Source organism: Panicum virgatum, chromosome 4N, assembly GCF_016808335.1.
Source record: "Panicum virgatum strain AP13 chromosome 4N, P.virgatum_v5, whole genome shotgun sequence".
NCBI classification, from domain to species: domain Eukaryota; kingdom Viridiplantae; phylum Streptophyta; class Magnoliopsida; order Poales; family Poaceae; genus Panicum; species Panicum virgatum.
The window spans coordinates 4,478,123-4,500,489 of NC_053148.1; the positions used below are offsets into that span (position 1 = coordinate 4,478,123).

Below are 22,367 nucleotides of genomic sequence, written 5' to 3' on the forward strand. Positions count from 1 at the left end.
CTGTTAAGCTAATGCGTCTGATGTGTTCAAATGACGGCCATTACGCTTAATTAGATATTTAATTTGGCGGTTCTGTCACAACTGGCCTACTACAGCTCGATCCTTGTAATTATTTTCCAAATCTTCAAAGTGAATGGACATATTTTTTTATGCAATACATCTCTTACATGTGGGCCTAGGTTTTACTAAATTTGAGATTCATTTTTATGTATCACGTGTTTTCCTCGAATTTGTATCTGAAAACGGACTCAAACCAACAAAGGGAAGATTTTGCGAGTAGAGAAATATCTGGGATAAATGGCAATGTATTAATGAAGAGATAGCCTAGCCTAGCAAACCCTTTATGATTAGGCTGTTTGCCAAATTAAACTTCGATCGGATCCTAAAATTTTTCGACAAAATCTCAATGATTTCCCTCTCTCCTTCCTCTCAACGACTCTCCTTTACTATATCTAGTCTCACCTCCTCGTCTCCTCCACCCTGGTCATCTCCCTCTCCCTCTCTCCGCTTCGTTCTCCACAAGTCACTGAGACCGAGCAATGGTGGAAGCAGCTATGGCCCAGAGGGCGGCGGCGATGAGGCAGCGAAAGATGAAGCAGGAGCCGGTGGCCGAGCCGACCACGATCCGCAAACTTGTTCGCATCTTCTGGGACGACCGTGACGCCACGGACTCCTCCGGCGACGAGGCTGGCGCCGGCGATGGCGCCGGCGACGGAACCGCACCGCGGGGAGTGCGCAAGTTTGTCAGGGAGATCCGCGTGGTGGAGCATCGAGCGCCTTGCAAGGTCGTCACGCCGGCCCCGGCGCCCGCCGGGAGAGTTGCTGCCGGCGGTGGCAAGAGGAAAGCGCCGGGGGTTCCGGCGGCGGAGCCGAGGTACAGGGGCGTGCGGAGGAGGCCGTGGGGGAAGTACGCGGCGGAGATCCGCGATCCGTACAAGGGCGAGCGGATTTGGCTGGGCACGTTCGACACAGCCGAGGAGGCCGCGAGGAAGTACGACACCGAGGCTCGCCGCCTCCGCGGGCCATCGGCGACGACCAACTTCCCAGAAGCGACGCCAACGCCGGTTCTTGCGCCACCGTCGCCGCACGCCATTCCCGCGGCGCGCTTCGGCGTGGCCGACATCTCCTCGGCCGAGGAGTCGAGCGACGAGTCCCAGCTGGTGGGCTCGCCGGTCTCCGTCCTCCGCGCAATGCCGGGCGAGACGGACGCCGCGGCGGCCCCTCTAGCGCTGAAGCCCACGACGGACGCCGCCGATTCCACCGCCAAGGAAGAGACCTCCCCGATCTCCGCCGACGCGCTCCTGCCGCAGCTCGACGAGGAGGTGCTCCCGTTCCCCGGCATCATCACCGCCCCTTTCGGCGACCCGGCCTTGGGCGTCATGTTCGAGGACCTCGCCGCGCCGCAGCTCGATCACCTCGCCGACGACGCCGCGCTCGACCTCCCGCTGTGGCCGGGCGCGAGCGGCTGCTCCTTCAGCGACATCGGCGGCGACTTCTTCGCCGCTGAATGATCAGCCTCCCCCCGGCCGCCGAAAGTTTTGTCATTTGCCTTGTATGTATGGAGACAAATGCTGCTATTCTTTTTCCTCCATTCTAAAACTCTCGCGTCAACATCTCTCTTCTCATTCGTTCAGTGTGTTGGGTAGGTAGTGATTCAGTACATGTATTCAGTGTGTTCATGTTACATTAGACAGCTCCGGATCGATCTGATTGAGAGAAAAAAAATGTACTGTAACCAGTTCAGTTCGTGTGTGCTTTTTGTTCGAGCTCCTTCAAATCGATCGCCATCTTGTTGCTTCAGAAATCGCGTGCAGTTAGCTCAACATTGGTCTTCGGCATCCGATTCAGGCGCCAGGTCAGTTGGGGGTTGTGCACTTGTGCTTGGACGAGAGGCTCGTTGTCACCTTTGATTTCGGCACAAACCAACTAACCAAGCTCATGGCGCAGGCCTTGGAGCTTGGACTAGTACTTGGCTGGTCTTTGATTGGACGTGACTTGCTGCTAGCGTCTGCATGGCTGCCGACTCTCAAGGTAGCTTGACCGGGCACACATTGAAGCATTAGCTTTAGCACAATGTCTATCTCTCCCAAAGCTCAAGCTTCGTGAATTATGTTGATAGTTTTGCAATTCTCAAGCCACCAAGTAATTCACTTGAATTTGAATTTTGAAATACCTTTTTTACTAGATAGATGTTGATTTGAAATACGATAATGCAGCTTATTGGTTTTGCTGAACTTGTGCATTGTGCCTTATGATGCATCAAGTTACAAAGAACTAGATATACAGATCATGGTAATGCGTTTGCACGCTCTAGCGCACGAGGATCCCACTCGTGCGAGGTTTACCCAGCCATGTACACGCATGGGTTACTAAAGCGTGAGGGCTCATGCACACGCTTTGTACTTGTTCGGACTAGACAACGCACACCTTCCTAAAACTTCCTCGGTCCACACGTGTGTTGGAGCAATTTTAGACCCACTTTGGTAAATCTTCACGTGGCTCCGGCTCCACCAACATAGCATATGAGGAGCCGGAGCCGGTGGAGCCACAATTTGTGGCTCCATTGGCTTCTTGTGGTCTAGTGAGGGGAAGGAAGAGGGGAGAGAAAATCAACTTCAAGGTGCTAGAGTGGTAAAGTTGGTTTTCATGCCCTTCGTTTGACAGCTCTTTCTGGAGCTGTCGATGTAGCCGTTGTTGGAGCTGTACGCCCGTACCAAGAGCCCCTTAACCTTCCTTGCATACGTTTCCCTTTTGCTTCCACCCTAATTTGTCGCTATGGTTCTTGCCACCTGCACGCGCAACGACAGCTATGCTGTGCTCTTCCACGATCCGATTCATTTCCCAACGTAGGCTCGGCTGGATCCATGCGAGCAGGCAGAGCCGCGGTGCATAACATAATCAGTATCACTTGGCAACGACTAGATTCACAAGGCGAGGCAAACATTGCTTTGCCAGAGCCCACATTACACCATGACAAAAAAAATGGAAGAGTCCGGTTTACACCCTTAAACTATATCACAAAAGTCTATTTTTCAACCTTTAACTACGAAACCTGACAACATAGGTCATCCAATTGTTGAAACTAGACAAATTTAGCCCCTTAGATGGTTTTCCATTTAGTGATAATTATATTTCAAATTTAAACAAAAGAATCATAAGTAATTTATTTTAAGTAAAAAATTATGAAATGGTTATCAAATTTTTTCTAAAAATGTAACCTATGTGTAGGCACAATACTTATCATCAATTATTTAGATCCAACTTTTTATGTTCATAATATTTGGTTGCTTGTAATTATGTCTATTATTTTTGAATAACTAAGACTCAAATGGAGCAATAATAGATAGGTTATATTTTTTAAAAAAAATTGTACTAGTTACATATTTTTTTTGATATAAAATAAATTACTGATTTTTATATCTAATTAGATTTTTTTCTATTTTTAAAATAAATACAAAACCACCTTTGAAACCACACCAAGGGCCAAACTTGCCGGGTTTCAATAGTTGGATAGCCTCTGTTGTTTAATTTTGTAGTTGAAGGTTGAAAATCAGACTTTTATGATAGTCAATGGTGTAAACTGGACTCCCCCCCCCCAAAAAAAAAAACCAACAGTACACCTTTTGTTTTCCCTTTCCATTTTTTCTTTAAAATATCAACGGGGAGAGTATGTTTTCATAAACTTCATTAGAAAGTGTTTTTAGGAAACTTTATTGTATACAGTTTTTCATGAAATGATTTGTGAAAGTTTTTCCTACAACTTATTTTCATTATTTTTTAGTATTTTTTATTATTGGAAAGCACTATCTCTAAAGAACTTTGTTAAAAGCCTTTTTTAGTAAAAATAAATGTTTGCTCTTTCTAGAAAACTTTTGCTTGAAAAAACGTTATTGGATTGTTTTTAGTTGAAACATTGTTTGTCGTTTTAGTGATAGCATCATCTACTACTTTTTGTGTCAACTATTTCGCCAACATTAAGGCCAATGATCCGATTTGAGTTGCATGTAGTATCTTGAAAATCCTAAGATCGAAGGGTGTTCAATTTGTTTGCTGTTCGAGCACATTTGGAATTTATTGCCTTTTATACCATGAAATACGTCTTACAACACATCAAGTTACAATATATGTACATGCACATACCGCATACGTACTTGGCAGCACTGCGTATACTGGTTTGTGCTCCTCGCTTCACCCCTGCCGATTCCTCCTCGCGGCGACGATGGCGACCACCGAGAGGGCGGCCACCGACGAGGCCCAGATCACTCCGGGGCGGTTGCGGACGAGGAAGCTCGTCATCCTCTGATCGTGGTACTGCTTCACCTTCTCAATCTCCCGGTCCATGGCCATGTACACGGACGGGTACGTCGCGTGCCCGTCGATGCTCTTGATCAGCCCGTGCACCTCCTGCGCGCCGCCGGACCCGCCGCGGACCACGCCGGCGCGCCGGAGGATGCGGACGTCGGCGGCGTCCTCCGCGAGCTCGTTCAGCATCTGGAAGTAGCGGGTGACTGGCTTGCTCTGCCCCTCGTACTCCCGCGCCAGCAGGTTCCGGGTCACCGTGGCCAGCTTGAAGTCGTACACCAGCGCCGGCAACCGCACCGTCGGCTGCGCGAACTCGACCTCGGCGCGGCCGTTCTCGGCGGCCTGAAGCCGGACCCCCGACCGCCGGAGCTCCCGCGCCGTGGGCATGCGGGCCGGCCGGCCGGTGGCGCTCACGCCCGCGCCCTGCGGCGGCTTCACCACGCTCAGGTGAAGGCAGTCGAGCAGCGTGCGCGTCGCCATGTCCTCGTCGGTGGCCACGTCCTTGAACGGGCTCGCCGCCGCGGGCTTCTTCGAGGAGGCGAAGGGCGAGTAGTACCAGCAGAAGCCGTGGACCACGTCTTCGAAGCTGTCCTTGCTGAAGGGCAGCCTGTACTCGCCGCCGCCGGAGATGGAGCTGCGGACGTCCTCGAACTCGTCGCGGGCGACCGTCGCCGCGACGGCGGCCTCTGCCACGGCGACCACGTCGAGCAGGTCCCGCAGCGGGAGCTGGTTCTCGAGCTTGACCACGTCCGTGACGATGTCCTGCATGTGCCGCGACTTGAAGCTCTCGTCGACGCCGTCGCGGTCGGCGCTCCTGGCGATCGCCTCCTTGAGCTTCGGCAGGAAGCCGACGACGAGGAAGACGCCGTCGACCACTCGTTTCTGCGTCTCGTCCAGGCCCTCGTCGGTGACCTCCGCTGGCGGGTTGCTTTTGTTTTTGCCTCCCTTGGTGTCCGGGTTAGCAGGGTTCGGAGGAGGACCCCCGCCCTCCGGCGGAGCACCTCCTGCATCACCGGTCGTCGTCGGTGCCTGGATCCTGGCATGGCATTCCCTGGCGAGGGCGAGGAGGAGGCTGCCGGCGCGCTGCATGTGGTCGTCGACGTGGTGGCCCGTGACGGCCTCGTAGACGAGCGCGGCCTTGACCCGGAAGCTGTTGCGGCGGTCGATGGCGCTGCGCGGGTCGTGCGTGAAGAAGACGCTCGCCGGCGCGAACTCCGCGGGGTGCTCCGCGCGCATCCGCTCGTACGCTGTCGACCCCAGCATCGCCTGGTACGGCAGCGGCGCCGGCGGGGGTGCGCGGGGGCGGGGCACGCGCCCCAGCAGCTCTGCTGCCGCGGGCGGCCCCGGCACGCGCCCGGGATCTGCTGCCGCGGGCACGTTGGGCTCATCGCTCATCTTCGCTCTAGCTCCGGGTGGCCTTGGCAGCCTTGCAGGTGGTGGTGGGCTTACGGGCCGGGGCGATCGATCGATGCCTCGATGGTTTTAGTGACATGGCGTGGTGGGGTTTATTTATAGGGTCGTTCCGTCTTTGCAGGGCCATGGGGACAATGCTGCTGTATTGTTCCTGAGGTCGCCAGTAATCCCTTGCTTGGCGTGATCAGAGGCAGGCAGGCAAAAGTGAGGAATCCAAGTAAGCTGATCCTGGCCTCCTGGTGACCTTTTCCACTATGCACGCACCATGGATTCATCATACATTACCTCTGCGAGCGGAAATGCGGTGATTTTGGGTAGTCAAACACCTCATACGGCGTGTCAGAAAAAAGAACACCTCAATCAAACGGACAAAGTGAGGTGAAATTTCAAAACGTGCGTTTCTTGTTCGCCAAGTTCGTTCAAACTAAACATTTAATTCACGTGGAACAGATTTAGGACTTGTTCGGTTAGATTTGGATTATTTCCTGATTCATTCCGAGTCAAAAACTAATTGCAACAAAATAGTCTTATATACCCACATTCAAAGATATGGAATCCATCCATGAGTTTGGAGGTGTGGAATTAATCCGGCCTCTTATTGTATCTATTATGAGTCTAGAATCCCGATCTCTTATGTACCTATTATGAGTTCCTATCATTCTCGATTCGGAATGAATCCATGTCTAACCGAATAAGACCTTAACGACTTAGTAACTGGTCGTTAAGGAATCTTAGGTTGGACAAGCAAGACGATCAGGGATCGATCCCAAACTGATGTGGGGGTCCGGAATGAAGGTCCCTGCAAGTTCCCCGCCAGACCCTATAGGCTTGGTCCCCCGAAGGGCTCCAATGACCTATGCTCGCGTCGCGTGGCGGCGTAGGCCGTGCCCTTGTTCCGAAGGTTACTGGCCAAGCGGACAGGGTGTGGTCACGCCAAGGATAATATACCTCCTAAAGCATGCAAGCCCGTGCCCGTGGACACACGGCACACCAGTCGAACGGCCTTGCGCTTTACAAGATTCTTCGATACTATCACATTCACAGCTTCGCTTTCGATGCACGGGCACCATTGACACTGAAAGATGTAGCCATCAATAGTGACCACCTTCAGCTAATGGTCGAGAACGAGCGCGCACAAGAGGGCCCTTTCTTCAGGTGGTTCATCAAGAAAAACGAGGTATGGTTCTCTAAAGGGTCAAAAGCTATGAACCCTTACATGCAAAGGACAACATGTCATGAGCAACAATCTTAAGAAAACAGCGAGTAGTGTAACTGAAATAGAATCCAGTTGATTTCATATGTACCATCGAGAGGCTGCCTGCGTGGGACCGCTTCCAGCATCCTCCTTATTCTTCAAAACTGTCATTCATCTGGAGTTGGCACTGCATCACGTCCTTTGAGACAAACCAGCCACGGCAGCAGGGGCCGTAAGGTTGACCTGAACAGTGGAGGGTGTATAGCCAGTCTGCTTCCATGGTTCCATGTATGTACAGGGTTTTTCGCACATCCTTCTGCTCATGGAAGGATGAAGAACTGAAGATCTTCAACGAGACACTACTTGTGCTTCCCTCTTTTACCGGACATAAGGTTGATCGATGAAGGCCCACTGGAAGATTTGTTCATATTGCTCCGCAGCATGGTCCCATGTGAAGTCTTTTGACATGCCCCGCTTCATGAGTCCCTCCCAGGAAGATTTGTGTTCCCTATATGTAGAAACCGCAGTTCGCAATGTCTGAAAAAGATTGTTTAAGTGTCAAAATACCAATTGTGAAATGCTTTGCCCCATTACAACAGTGGTTTGTTTTACCATTGCTGGGGCCAAGAGAAAAAAAATAGGCACCGCATTTTAGTAAAACAGTAAACAAATGAATCCTGAAGCCTGGGGTGCATAAACTCTCTACACTGCTCTCAATTGTCTTAGAAGAATTGTAGCTTTCATAACTGATAGTTTCCAGGATTGGTTCTATAACATATTAGTCAAGGTCAAAGCAATTAATTAGTACACATATAACATTCTGGACAGAGTAGTAACTACATTGATTGAGGTGAAACGTGATTGAGTGGAAGTTTTAATCAAATTCTTTATAAATCACTTCTATTTAAGTATTGAACAAAAAGAAAACAAAAGGAAAGCTCTATTTGCACGTCAGAAGCATGTATCAAACATGTAATGCACATGCACCTTGCACAAGTTAGCAGTGTTGAACTAAAAGGGTGAGGGGTAGCTGCTGCATTCATATTGAACTATATTTTTAGGGCTTCATTTCCCAAGGGCTTGTTCGGTTTGGAGGGAATTGAAGGGGGTTGGGAGGGATTGAATCCCCCTCAATCCTCTCCAATCCCCTTGTGGAGGCGATTAATCGAACAAGCCCTAAGTATAGCTTTCCATATACTAACAAGAGACCAGAATCAAGCACCTTTTCCCGTAAATCTGTCATCACTAGAATCAACTAGACGGATGATGTTAACTCAACCGAGTTCATCAATGTTTAGTCCACAAAAAGGGCCATTAAGGTACAACGACAAGGACATTCTATGGCTAAGATGTAACATGATTCAAGGAATGAAGTTTAATGGAAACTCACCCAAAGCATGTTTTCTGTTGTTAGGGGTGCGAACGCCCACCTGTAAAGTATGTATGCAGTGAAACTTGATCAGTTCATTGATGAAAGGAGCAAGCTACAGAACCATTGTAAGCATTCAATTGATTCCACACAAGAAGATGTAGAGCCTGCAAATACTCTAAAATGGAGCAATACTTACCCTGTACCCTGCTCTCCGTTATCACCAAAAGGATTGAAGTTCTCCACTGTGTCCTGTTCAATGAAAGAAAAAGGTGAACATTCTGCCTTGGTACTGATATTACAAGCCATTAAGGATAATTATCTTACTCTAAGCCCCCCAGTTGCATGGACAACAGGAACTGTACCATACTGCATAGCATATAGCTGATTCAGACCACAAGGTTCGAACCTGGATGGCATTAATAATATATCGCAGCTGTACAAAAAGGGAGATATATCTCAAAAAACGTATTTGTTATGAGATGGCAAGTGAGTCCTTTGGTAATGGGTTGTTTGTATACCCTGCAGTTATTCGGTGGGAAACCGGAACACTAAATCCAACCCATCCACGAAATTTATCCCTGAAGTTCGACTCTGTAGATCTCATCCAGTCTTCAAGCTCTGGGTCACCAGATCCAAGCATGACCTACATTAAATAATTAAAAAAATCATTTGTCAACCAACTCAAATTTTAGGCATAAGGTAACTCACGCCTATCCTTCATCAGTCTTCAGTTGAAAGAAGAAAACAAAGAACTCAGGAGTCAGGAGAAGAATAAGGACATGGCTCTAGTTTCTCCAATACACAGCTATCGTTGAGATACTGTTAAGTAAATTATGTTTCTTTAAGCATGCGCACATGCATGCATGTGAAATGTAATTCAGTGTTTTGGAAAGAAACATGTTGAATCCATAGGGAACCATAAACCTCTTTTTAAAATTTCTCTTGTGCAAGAACATATTAGCGCCATTTGTAAGCATACATAAAAAATCAAGTTGAAAAGAGAGGGCGGGAATGGAGAAAGCAATTCTGCACAAGGACATTAGAATATTTTGTCAGAAACTGAATGTCTGACACAGTGTTGTGCTTATTCTCACGGAAAAGAGTCAGTGCTTACGAATTGAATGTCATCCTGCATGAGGTTTGGCATGATAAGTTTAATGAGATCAATTCCTTTCTGATAATCCAATCTTCCAATGAAGCCAATCTGTAAATCAAGCTAATAAATCAATCCACTATATTTTTTTGAGAAAAAATGATGTCTGAAGCATTGGTATCTAACCAGAGGAACATCAGGCCTTATAGGTAAACCCAGCTCCTTCTGTAATGCAGCTTTACATTTGGCCTAAAACAACAATGCCAGGACCCAAAGGATTAGTGAATGAGAAATTTGAGAAATGGGAGGAAGAGAATGAACATAGGAGGCAGTTATCCCAAGTGTCACCATACCTTTCCAGATAGATCATCAGCAGAATAATGATAAGGGATATGTTCATCCGTGGCAGGGTTCCAATCATTAATGTCAATTCCATTTACAATTCCTGCAGAGTAGAGCCATAACAAATTACTCCCTCCAATCACAAATAAGTGACGCCTGAACACAAAAAGGGTTTCCAAAACACAAATTTGACTAATAATTTTAGTTAAAACATAGCAAAAGTATTACTTTCGTGGAATTACATTTCAAGAGGATTCTACTCGTATCATTTTCAGATATTCTAAATTCAACACATAGAAAGTAATTTGCAATTAAATTTTCGAATGATTGACTTAAGGCAACCCCAAAAGAATGGAAAAAGTCTATATCACCCCCTCAACTATGGGGGGTGGACTACATAACCCCCCAACCTATGAAACGGTCTATACCACCCCCTGAACTTTTCAAAACCGGTCAAATTACCCCCTAACGCAGTTTTGAAAAATCACATAAAAATCATAAAATAGAAAATCAAATTGTTTTAGACTCCAAATGAGTAGATCTACACAGTGAATATATAATATGGTATGCGTTAGTATTTTTTTGTTGTACCTTTAGATCTATGCTTTTTCTTCATAGCTGTAAAAAAATGTACTAAAGCATACCATATTATATGTTCACTGTATAGATCTACTCATTTGGAGTCCAACACAATTGGATTTTTTATTTTATGATTTTTCTGTGATTTACTATGATTTTTTGAAACTGTTTTAGGGGGTACTTTGACCGGTTTTGGAAAGTTCAGGGTGTGATATAAACCGTTTCATAGGTTGGGGGGTTATGTAGTCCACCCTCTATAGTTGAGGGGGTGATAGACTTTTTCCCAAAAGAATTACTTATTTGTGATCGGAGCAAGTAATTCTTATCATCCCACTCGGTTGTTTCACGAAAAAGTTTTTTAAAATAAGTTCCACGAAACAGTTGAAGAGCAAATAAGTAAACATGAATGTTGTTACCGTTTAACACACTCTTCCTGGAACTTAACAGCTCATCAAGGCCTTGTCCACCTTCAGCAGTTGTGACCTCCCATGAATAACCCTGGAAATGAAACGTAGATGAAAAGTGGAAGACAGGCGACAGAAGATCATGTAAAAATTATTTACATAAAACTGTTATATGTAATATCACCTTACTGACAGTCACAATTCGATCTGCTGTCACAACTGCACCTTTCAAAAAATTAACCGCCTCACCCTTGTCAAGGGCATGCCTCCTTGCCCATTCAGGGAATACCCACTCCAGAGCTCCATACCATTCAGGTGGCAACCCCAGGTCAGGATATGTGCTTGCAGGCTCCACACCCTACCAGAATGAAAAGATATACGGTCTTGAGTGAACTGCACTGTCAGATTGTATATAGACAATGCAAATTGCAAATTGATAAGCTCGAACCTGATGTGCTAAATTATGTATTACTAGAATGCTGCGGGAGTCTTTATAAACACCAAATGGTCTATATTTTGCAGCAAGAAGGCTGAAATAAAAAAATAAATAAATGTTAGGACTATAGTGATTACATAATGGAAGCTAATTTAGCATTTGTGAAGCCAATTGAAGGGAACAATAGAAAAGGGAAGACAGCAGAACACAAAAGGCATGCATCTAAAACCGCACTTCAAAGTGATACAGATAACTCACAGTAAGCGGAAAACCATGAGCAAACGCGTCAAAATAAATAAGTATCACGTGAACTCTTTTGTGTGAGAATAACCTGATGCAAGACTACTACTCAACTCTTCTGTTCATTGTGTATGCTTGGTGTTTTGCGAGTCTTTATCGGTCACACATAAAAGGACCAGGTTTTACTGTTTACCACATAAATCAGTCTCTAGAAATTAAATGATTGTCATTTCACAGATATCACGTGCAATGACACACGACTGCTATCCAAACCATGACTTCCTGTTTCAAAGTAAAAGGGATGGTTCAGAGTATTTGTAACTGATAGTTTGATAGGCTAAGAACTAGCATTACAATAGTAAGTTGAATACAAAATTAACTATTTAAAAAATCTTGCTGCGCTAAATTACTATTTAATTCTGAAAATGTTGCAGAACTGATAGGAGGGGAAAATCAATGAATGTTAATGGAATATGGCAGGCATTGAAAAATAGAGCTTTGAGGACAATGAATAAAGGTGTAGGCTTGCAGGATTTAGATGAGAAGATTCACAACATACACTGGCACAAGGCTGGCATGCCAATCGTTCACAACAAACATGCAATTCTGTCCGTAAATATACCCTCCCAATTCAAGGACCAAAGGAGCCTCACATGCAGCATAGCAAAGGAGTGTGTATCTGAACTGCAAGACATATCACTTGATCAAATTTCTGATAGAAACTTAAACAGAACAAATAGGAGCTTAATGTAACAAGCTTCTTACCTGATTATCACCATACGCACCAAACTTATCTCCATATAGATTTCCAGGTCTGTGATACGAGGGATGGTCAACAAACACCTAAACAAATGACATAATTAGCATGAATCGAAAAAAAATTACCCCAAACACATAAGAATCCTTCATCACAATTGCAACCAGATGAAAGACATGGCATGTACTGACTAGACATTCCTGCAAATAGTGGCAATCAACAAACATGATCTTCCCCGCCTTTGAAAGTTTCCTGCTACCTCAAGCATATCATTATTTCATTAATCCTTATCTCTAATGTCATCTTTAGTCAGTATCATGTTTGCCAACACAGAAGCAAGACCACAGATGCATAAGACTTTAGGACAAGAGGCACAAGTGTGCTGATTTCATGGACACATCATAGCATTTTGGAACCCTCATTACCTTAATATGGAAAATATTGTATGTTATCCAGGGCACTGAAGACTATGGGACCAATAACATTAAGTTCTAAAGTAACATTAGAACATGTACATGTCAAGAAGCTCACATGACTAAAAATCAGCACAATCTTACAGACAAAGGTAGCAAGCTATTAATTCTAATCAGAAACAATAAGGTGATATAATACTTACCCAATCAACAGAATCTCTATACTCATGGAAAAAGGTTACTTCATGATCACCGCCAAAGCATGGAATCCGAATGTGCTTCTCGGTGTAAAATGCATTTGAATAATTTTTGTCAGAGGTACCATTTAAATATCTTGGCATTACAACCATCACTCGGTGACCACGAGCAGCAAGAGCAACTGGTAGTGAACCACAAACATCTCCTAGACCCCCTGACTTTGCATAAGGAGAAGCTTCACCAGTTACAAAGACAATGCTATGTGTTACTTTAGCTCGAGCTTGCTCCTTCCCAACCATGATCTCAGATTCCTGCTCCTTTCCAACCATGATCTTAGAGTCTTGCTCACTTGCCACAACTACTGTGTTGTTGATGGAATTTTCAGCAATCTCTGTATGTGGAATGAAGGATTCAAATATTTCTTAAGGCCAAAACATTAGCAGAATGTCAAGTAAAAACCACAATACGGATTCTTGTTCCATCATACCAAAACAAGTCTACGAGTGAATAATAATGGTTGTACCAGCATTCTGTTATCAGCTAAATGACAAATTCAGGTTGCCAGATGCTCACTAGTTTCCTAAATTCGATCATATGGTCAGACAGTGTGTTAAATATATGCAAGGAAACAAAGAAGAGTTGTGGTCCTAGGAAGAGAGCAAGGTGGTCCAACAGCGTATCAATAAATATCAATCAAGCAAGGCCCCAAAATAATAGATTCGTACCAAATTGGAACTAGTAGTCCAGTGAAAGGACCATGTGACTAACTAGAAGGTGCTATGGCTCTTCTAGAATATGGTATCTCACAAATATTAATAATCTAAGGATGATAAGATAAATTCTGAGTTTTTTATTTTCTTTTGCTACTAAACATATAGCTATTGTCATTCCATAACACATGTCCGCTGAAAGTCCTTTCTGATTTCTATCAACTGACTAAGATTTGGCCATTCCACTCTCGGTCTCAGTGCTTCAGTAAAATGTTGAGGGCTGCTGATTCGGTAAAATCAGCTTCTGGTAGACATAGGATACCCCAAGGTTCTGATAGGATATTCCATGGAGTACAACCACTTGCAACACAGGTTACAATCGCACCAACAAGCCAAGGAAGAGACAAACATGCCAATTTCCTTGTACTTGCAAGGACATATGTGTCACCCGAGTGGCTGAGTTAGCCCCATCCCTCTTCCTACTAAAATATCTATGCTATGTCTGCTCAGATCTAACCACGTCCACGTGCACGGCTATCGAAACCTCTGCAGTGCCCCGCATCATACCGGCATCGACACGCCACCCGGAACCCCATCGTCTCATGATCCAATACAGACGCCAGAGTCGCCACGCGTGGGCTCAAATGCGGGTTTCGAGTTTTTTTTTTCACATGCTACTAGTAATCATGCATAGTCGATCAATACTAACTACCATCAATTCAACACGAAATTACCCAACATCACAGACGCATTTCGGGCTGAACGAACCGATCAGCAGCGCTCTGAACATACGTCGATGAAAAAACAGCAACAGGAATTGGATGGGTCGCTCTTACCTTCCAGTTCGAGGCCGAGGTCGAGGTCCCCCAGGCCGTCGTCGGACACGGGCGGCGGCGTCGACGCCGGCTCCCGCGCGGGCGCGGGCTCGTCGCGCGGCGGCGCGAGGAAGCCGGGCACGAGCGGGGGCGCCAGCTGCGGCATCGGGCGCGGCGCGGGGCCCTCCCTGCTGAGCTCCGCGACGCAGCGCCGGCGCACCGCCCGCTGGAGCCGCCGCGGGCGCGCCTGGTCGCCGCCGCCCCGCCTGGTCCCCGGGGCCCCGGCGGCCCGCGCGAGGAGGAGGCACGCGGCGCTCACGGCCGGCGTCGCCATCTGCAGCGGGGGCGTGCGTGCGTGGGGATCGCGCGCGGGGGAGGTCGAGGAGGCTGCGGCGCGGGGGCGGGGGCGGGTCTCGTGTCGTCTCTTCTCTTCTCTCGCGGTGTGGTGGGGTGGGGTGGGTGCCGCCTCGGGCGCGCTTCCCGGGTGGCGAGGGATGGGAGGCGAGGAGGGGTTTTTGGTTTGAAGCACACAGCAAAAACGGATCGCCGGGGGGTCAGAGGAAGAGGAAGTGGCGCGGTGGGGTGGACAGGTGGGGTGGCGCCAGGCTGCCACACGGAGCGTGCACGGGAGACGAAGCTGACGGACGGACGGGACGAGGTCGGAGCGCTTTCAGTGGCCGCGTGTGGTGTGGGATGGAGGAAACGGCTGGCCGATTCACCGGGGGCCCGTCATCGGGGTGTCGCGCTCGGAGACGGAGACGGGAGCTTTTCGTGTCTTCGGACGAAGAGGCGGCCGCTGCGTGTGCTCTTCCCTGTCCTTGAGTCCTTGGCTTGGGCCTGCGTGCGGGTTCCGTCAGTCTGTGGTAGGAGGGACGTGAATTGTGGGCGTTTCGATCTGGCAGGAGTATCTTGTGGTTGACGTTGAGGTTGTGGGCTTTCGATAGGGTGTCGCCAGTGCTACCGAACACCAACTAGTGCATATCGCGCGCGGACCTCTTAGGGGCACTTCGAGATGTGTACTAGAAAAGGCGCGCGGCATTGCCGCGCAAGGCCTGTGACGGGCCAATTGTGATTGTAGTTGTATCTGTTGCCTTTGAACAGCTTGTGATTTCTGCTGGTTTTGAGTGAGGGATCATTAGATGATGATCATAGCCAAATGTAGAAATGAAGATCTAGGAGTGCGCTTTCCTGCATCATCACTTTATTGTAGCTAGTAGTTTAGATTTTACCACTCTCGGAACAAACTGAAACGTGTAATTTTCACTATAAGTCTATAACATTGGTTGTTACTATATGAATTCAATACGATGAATATGAAATCCTACTGCTCCAGGATCTTTGTGAGAAAAGTAGTTAGTGAGACGGAGAATATTGGTAAAGGACTTGAGTAACTCATTGCGCGTCATATCATTATCAAGCTTGTCGGGGAGCAGCTACAGAGCAACACTTCTCAAAGTATGCCGCAAACTGACAAAGCCAATTGTTTGTCATCACCCTCTTTTCTAAAATTGGATGTACGCATAAGGTAACTATATATCTCATTTCTATAATTTTGAATGATTAATGAGACATCACCATACTCTTGAACGGTGTAAGTGGCACAGCGAAAAAGGTAATTTTTGGATTTTGTGAGTAAAAGTCGTAGGCTGCAGGTAAAACTTTAATTGGACGACTTGGGTTTTATGTGAGTTGAAGTCTATTACCCTGACACCATAGATCGTCTGCAGCATTTGGATTTCTAATGCCATCAATTCTCTTTCATCGTTGATATCACCACAAATGTGTGTGCACAAAAACATTGACGATCTACTTTGATTACTCTCTGAGCATGGAATTTCTATTTCTAGGTTTACCATTTGGTTCCGTTCTTCGCTGTACTCGGTCAGAAATGCATATTGAATACCATTTGAAATCAAAGTATGTCACAGCAAATTGATAAAGGAAATATGTGTAGTTGTCATTCTATAAATTGAAGGTAGAACACAATACACCCAATATGATTTCCTATGATTTATGATATATCAATGTTAATATCAGTTATTGTAATATGATGCATCAAGCATAAACTTCTTTACATTACATACCTGTTGTTCGCTATTCTTTTCAACTTGGGCTCGGCTGTTCTTCTGGTTTTCTGAAAGTACAATGCAAATTTGAATCAGGATACACAGTATAATTATTTGTGTGAGTAAACCAACACATAGGTATTAGTATATATTTTAGGGTTAACAAAACAACTGGATAGCAAAACAGTAGTTATAAGATACTTGACCAAAAGGGAACAAATATGCGACGTATTGTAATTCCCTTACAAGCATGGAAGGCTGATTGGTGATTGGTTTCCAGTGAAAAAAAATCAGATGAATCAAAGGTACACAGTAACGATGAGGCCGTAGCACTGTATTTCCAATGAATCTTTGCATGTCAGGTTGAGAAATTATACATTAACTGAATAGTAACTTCTACAGAGTAAACTAAGTGCTGATGATATGGGCAATTCGTCAAACATATAACATGCACATATATGTTGTTCGTTCCCTAGGCCATCACAGGCATGAATGGCTGCCGTGCATGATAAGATGGAGGTGCCGTGGACAATGCAAGAGGGAGGAGCAGGAGGCTCGCGGTTGTTAGGCCGACATTATGCTTAGTTGTTGTGCCTCCTCTTATTTTGGCCATGCATCGCGGGCGTGCCCGATCGAATGTGACGTCGGTAAGCACCGGGAGAAAAAACGGTGGAAGGTAGGGGATGGAGTGCGGTATACTTGCAGTCTTGCACCATGCCCATGAGACGCTCGCCAGGCGCGTGGGAGCCGCTGTGGTGTTTGTTTACTCCAGCAGGGAGGCGACGACCAGGTTGGGGACCAAGCGGAGGGCAGCAGCGACCTCCAGCCGGTGGAGAGACTGAGGAGGAATCGAAGGGCAGCAACGAGATATTGAATGATGAATTTGAAGGGAATATCTATAGTAAATCATGGATGAAAAAGGAAATCAAAATTTAAGAGAAAGAAATTACCTGGACAATCTGTGGTGGCCGGATCCCAGCCAAGAGTCTGCGACGGCGGCTCTCTGCGATGGGGAAAAAGTTATATGGAGTGCCTCATCTGGCCTCCTCGCGGGCGACAGGGAGCAGCACAGCGGTGGCTGCCGCTGTAGGTCGTCTCCGCGAGGACCTCGCGGCGGGGCGCCGCCACCGAATCTGCAGGCCGGCCGCGCCAAACCCGGGGACGCGCCACATCGGGGTGCAGCTCACCGCGCGGAGCAGGAGGAGGAAGGCGGCGCACGGGCCGCTCTCGTGGATGCGGGCACCCGCAAAGAGCCCGCGCTGGGGCCGTGACGCCGGGGCTGGGCCTCGCGCGTGCCTTGGCCGCGTTGCCCGCAAGGAGCTGCATCGGAGGATGGAGGCGAAGGGCGGAGGCCGAGGGTGGAGCCGCAGGCGGAGGTCGCGGCGACGCGACGGCTTGCGAGGTGGAGCCGTGCGGGCCGCGCTGCTGGGGGTAGACCTCGCCCATGCCGCCGCCGGAGCGGGGCGGGGCGGAGCAGGAGCGGGGGCGGCCGGCGAGGCGCGTGAGGAGCCGGCCGGGGGCGGGGGCGAGGGTGGGTCGGTGGGGGCGGCTTGGCCAGCCGCCGGCCGTTGTTCGCCGGATCGACGGCCGAGATTTTCGTTGATGACGTGGCCACGCTCGCCGCATAGCTTTTGGTGCGCGAATCGTATTAAGAGATTAGAGACGTGTAACACAGACTAAAGATTAAGGAAAGGTGGGTCATCTTTAGTGTTCGATAAAGCATCAAGAATAGGATGTCAAATGGAAGACTAAGCGGGAGTACCAATTCATTTGAAGGCAGCGCGCATGGTTGCATATGTTCTAAAAGTATATTGCAGAAAACATAGATCTGGTCTCGCCATTGGCTAAACGGGAACGATTAACTTTACATAGACGGTGGCTCCAGTCGATACGGGGCAAAAGGTCGCCTGTGCCGGCGCGGGTTGAAGAACATGGTTCCGTCAGGTGATGGAGGGTGTACTTCTCAAAATGGCCAGCACAGTTCATCCCTGAAGATCGCCTGCAAACGTGCATGAGTTGGTGAGGATGGTAACAAACTTGGAAAACAGTAAAAGCAGGGGCGGAGCCACCACTAGGGCAAGCTCGGGCAGCCGCCCTAAGTCGCCTTGGCCGAGCAGTAGAGGATATCCTCAGACCTCAGTTCTCCACGCCGTCGGGAAGCGAGCAAATCGCGGCGGCGACTGCCAGACGCGAGGACGACGCTGAAATTTGAGAGGAAGACAGGCAACCGCGTACTGGACCGAGACTTGGTGGCTCGTGGGCCGAGTATTAGGCTGCGGGACGCTTCAGGCTTCAGCCCAGCGCAGCCTAGGGTTTGCGTGGGGTTTGGTGGCCGCTTGGCTAGCAGCCCAAGCCAGCCGCGCGACGCGACCGCACCCTCGGCCCCCGCCCGCCTGCGCCTGCCGCAGCTCGTCGCCTCGTCCTCTAGCCATTGCGCCCGCCACCCGGCCCCCCGTTGACCGCCCGGCCGCCCGTCGGCCGCCCGGCCGCCCATCGGCCATCCGGCCGTCGCCCCATCGCCCCGTCCGGTCGTCTCGTGCACTGCTGCAGGCCGCCTCGGGCGACCCTCGGCGGCAGCACCTCCCGCCGGCCGCCGGCAGCCTGCCTCGACCGGTGGACGGAGGTGGAGGCAGCCGGCGGGGGCGTTGGGCGGCGGCCGGGGGACGGAGGGCGGAGGCGGCCGGCGCCGTGGGCTGCCGCGGCCCTGCGCCGCTGCGCCGGAGCGGCCGGAGGCCTGGAGCGCCGGGCACCAGCGGCCAGCGAGCCTGCACGTGCGCCTTCCGTGGCGCGTTGCACTGTTTCACTGGTACTGTTCCGCCCTAGGTCACTTGTCAGGCTGGCTTCGCCACTGAGTAAAAGGTATATGAGAGATTATTGCAATCATTCACTTATATTCTTTGACTTCTGAACTAAAATCGTGGCGTACCTTGGCTTGTGTTGGCAAGACGGAGATTGGAGAAGCGGAGTCGAGCAGCAACGCACGCAACAATCATGTAGCGATACAGTAGCAAGCTAGTAATTTCAACGACCTGGGCAATGGTAAGTAAAACGGGAGGTGCCATCTTAAGGATGACATTTGTGCATGCTCTCGATTTCATTAGCGACTTGCTCTCTGGTAAGCAGTCAATGAAGACAATGATCCATACAAGGGTGCCTTGCGTCACACAAGCCTTGACATTTTTTTGCAAAGGTCAGGCAAAGCCACTGCAGCCGTGCAGCGGGAGTAAGGGTAGAGGAATACGAGGGTGCCTGTAGGTCTGGAAGCACAATATGAAGTGGGGTACCTGTGGCATTTTGAGAGCACTACAGTAGACGCACAAGAAATCAAACAAACGCCGCCAAAGAGCTGACGCAATTGTTGCTGCCATGAAAGCTTTGAAGATTACGATTAGTTTCATGTGCATAACCTCGGGCAGCAACTGGGAGGCCAAGGAGAAGGTGGCGTCAATGAGCGGAATCGTTAGGTCAGAGGAGGGGATGTCAAAGCTACTTTCACTCTGGGGGTCAATGGAGATCTCAACAGATTGGACAGTGTGTGCAGGGTTGTGAAAGGTAGGTGACAGGGTAGGATTGACGATTGATTCAAGCTGGGATTCTATATCATTAAAAAGTAGCTGTGCAAAAAGACCTGAAAAGGAAGAGGTTGATATTTTTTGTTATAGCTACGCAGCCTGTTGAAATGTGCATTAATTAAATATACACTGGAAAATGTGGAAATGGCAAGGTATACTATACTGATGGACAGACATGAGAAATATTATAAACGTTGGGAACAAATATATCAGATGGAAACTATAAACGTTGGTTGAAATACACTTTGCAAGGAATAAAGCAAACCTGCATTTCTATTGATAATGCATAGATAGTGGGGAGAACCATTGTTTGGGTGTTGAAATTCTAACCTGATTCTGTTTATTTGTCTGCAGTAATTGCAGAATGTTTGGTGTCTGCAACATAGATGCTTTCAGTATTTTTAACAACAAGAGTTCGTTGAATCGAGCTGTTTTTGGTGTAACATGAAGTATGAGGCTTGTGTCAGGCAACGTAGGTGAGTTGTGCATTTTTTTTAGTGAGGGAACGAAAGGATTCTGTTGGCAAGCGTGACAAGGTTAGCATAAAGTATATGTAACTAATGAATGGGACGGAAGGGCGAAAGCTGATTATTTTTTGACTTCTCTGCAGACGGTAAGGGGGTTACACATCCCAAGTAACAATAAACGAGGACCAAGTGATTCGAAGCAGTTTATATAGGGAATACTATTGAAAACGACCAACAGTGGCAGAAGAGTTTAGGGAAAATTGGATTCTTACCATCAAAAGAACTGACATTTAGATATATACCATCAAAAAATTTGATGTGAGATATATACCATAGAAAAATGCAACGTTATAGCTGTCGGTACCTCAGGACTGGGGTACCCCCTCTTACTATGTCAAGACTCGTGTAGTTATCCGTAACTACGCCCTAAGGAGCTGAGCAGCCGGATCTCTGGGGTCCGGCCCGTCTCACCGGATCAAACAGCCCCGGACCTACTTCCCGCTCGGGACAGGTCCGGTGTCACCACGTGTCCTGGAGAAAAAAGCGCTCAGACGGCCGGGAGGCCCGGACCCCCCACAGGGTCTGGGACCCCATATACTATCCGGACCCCTCTCCGGGAGGGAACAGACACCCCGCCTGGGGGGTCCGGAGCCGCAACGTGTCCGCAGACGCAGATGCGCGCGCGGCTGCCAAGCTTCCTCGGGAAGACTTGGCCACCTACCGCATTCAATGCGGGAGGCATTGAGAGCGCTCTGCCACATCAGAGCCCGAGGAGACTTTCGCCAGGCTGTACTGTTGACCGCGCGTTACCAAGGTACACTGTACAGCCACTGGCGCCACTCACACCACGCACGTCAGTCTGCTACACCAGTTAGACACGACAACTCGGCGACGGAGTATCATAACGCCTACACTGTAGACCCAACAGTCTACGCCGCAACCTACACTGCCTCAACGGGCGCCTTGCCGATGAGACAGGAGAAGACCCCCCTCGGCCAGAGAGTCTACAGGATGATGAAGTGTATCCGGCAAAAGATTCTCCATCACTGTAGTACTACTACTGTCTAGTAAAATATACATCCTTGTTGGGCCCACCTGTCGGGGTCCAACGTCCGTGTACGCGTCCTCCTTGCTCTATAAAAGGGAGACGCCCGTTAGTGAAAGGGGGACAGAGGATAGACTCATTCATAGCGCAATACACCCCGCAGTGGATGTAGGGTATTACGCTCCGGCGGCCCGAACCACTCTAAATCCGTGTGTTCTTGCGTTCTTGCCCGAAGCTAGATCGACCTAATAGCTTAGCACTTCCCCGAGTACTCCCCTCGGGGTAAAGGCGGGTGCATTCCGCCACCCGGCTGTGGGTACCCCCAAAAGGCCACGACATTTGGCGCCGTCCGTGGGGACGTAGTTGGTCGCAGTTCATCTCTTCCCCGTCTCCATGGTTCGTGTGGACGACGTGGAGATGACGGAGGGTGTGGCATCTTCCACGCCACACGCCTCTCGAGTTCCTGCTCTAGGGGCAACTGTGCCTATGGGGCAGGCACCGTCGGCGGCAGCGCGCACTGCTCGACGGCAAGGGACAGGGCGGCCGTCACGGGCCCCCTCGCAGGGTGCGAGCGGCGGAGCGCTGACGGCGGCTAGGGAGTTGTTTCGCAACCCTCCGGCTGCTGCAGCCTTGCCAGACGCCCTGAGGCAGTGGCGGGCACCTGGCTCAGGCCTCCCCCAGTTCTGTAAGGACTGGGCAACGACCTCCACCCGGCAATGCGGTGGTACCCTACCACCAGCGCCAGGGCGGTGCGTCGGCATCTGTGCGCTCCCCCACCGTGAGGGGTGCACGGACAGAAGACTTGCGGGCGGAGCTCAACCGCCGGCGCGCGGGAGAGGATGCCCGCATATCCGTCGAGAGGGCGCGAGAGCGCCGTCTCAACATTGAGGGACGCAACCTCAACGCCGACTTGGACGTGGCAGCACCCAAGCCTCCAGTGAATGCCCG

At 49.0% G+C, this 22,367-nt stretch overlaps 3 protein-coding genes and 1 long non-coding RNA gene across 4 annotated transcripts in view; 1 reads left to right on the plus strand and 3 right to left on the minus strand.

The window, feature by feature from the left end:
• Nucleotides 1–539: 539 nt before the first annotated feature.
• On the plus strand, nt 540–1,511 carry LOC120670493 (ethylene-responsive transcription factor 2-like). Its single transcript, XM_039950599.1, has one exon. The coding sequence runs from the start codon at nt 540–542 to the stop codon at nt 1,509–1,511; it is 972 nt and encodes a 323-aa protein (XP_039806533.1).
• Nucleotides 1,512–4,051: 2,540 nt separating this feature from the next.
• LOC120669583 lies at nt 4,052–6,002 on the minus strand. Its single transcript, XM_039949372.1, has one exon. The coding sequence runs from the start codon at nt 5,695–5,697 to the stop codon at nt 4,189–4,191; it is 1,509 nt and encodes a 502-aa protein (XP_039805306.1). The 5' UTR covers nt 5,698–6,002; the 3' UTR covers nt 4,052–4,188.
• An 806-nt stretch (nt 6,003–6,808) lies between these two features.
• LOC120669581 (soluble starch synthase 1, chloroplastic/amyloplastic-like) lies at nt 6,809–14,603 on the minus strand. Its single transcript, XM_039949371.1, has 15 exons — nt 14,291–14,603; nt 12,750–13,135; nt 12,142–12,219; nt 11,936–12,060; nt 11,149–11,230; nt 10,885–11,058; nt 10,713–10,794; nt 9,729–9,820; nt 9,562–9,624; nt 9,397–9,486; nt 8,801–8,925; nt 8,607–8,715; nt 8,479–8,531; nt 8,301–8,340; nt 6,809–7,447 (listed from the first exon to the last, which is right to left on the minus strand). Exons 1-15 carry the CDS (start codon nt 14,601–14,603, stop codon nt 7,289–7,291), a joined length of 1,971 nt encoding a protein of 656 aa, XP_039805305.1. The 3' UTR covers nt 6,809–7,288.
• A 3,415-nt stretch (nt 14,604–18,018) lies between these two features.
• Nucleotides 18,019–22,367, minus strand: part of LOC120671237 — a 34,913-nt gene continuing 30,564 nt past the window's right edge. Inside the window, exons 5-6 of the long non-coding RNA XR_005673550.1 lie at nt 19,262–19,963; nt 18,019–18,334 (exon numbers count right to left, since the gene is read on the minus strand). This is a non-coding gene — a long non-coding RNA (uncharacterized LOC120671237). The remainder of the gene's footprint in view (nt 18,335–19,261; nt 19,964–22,367) is intronic.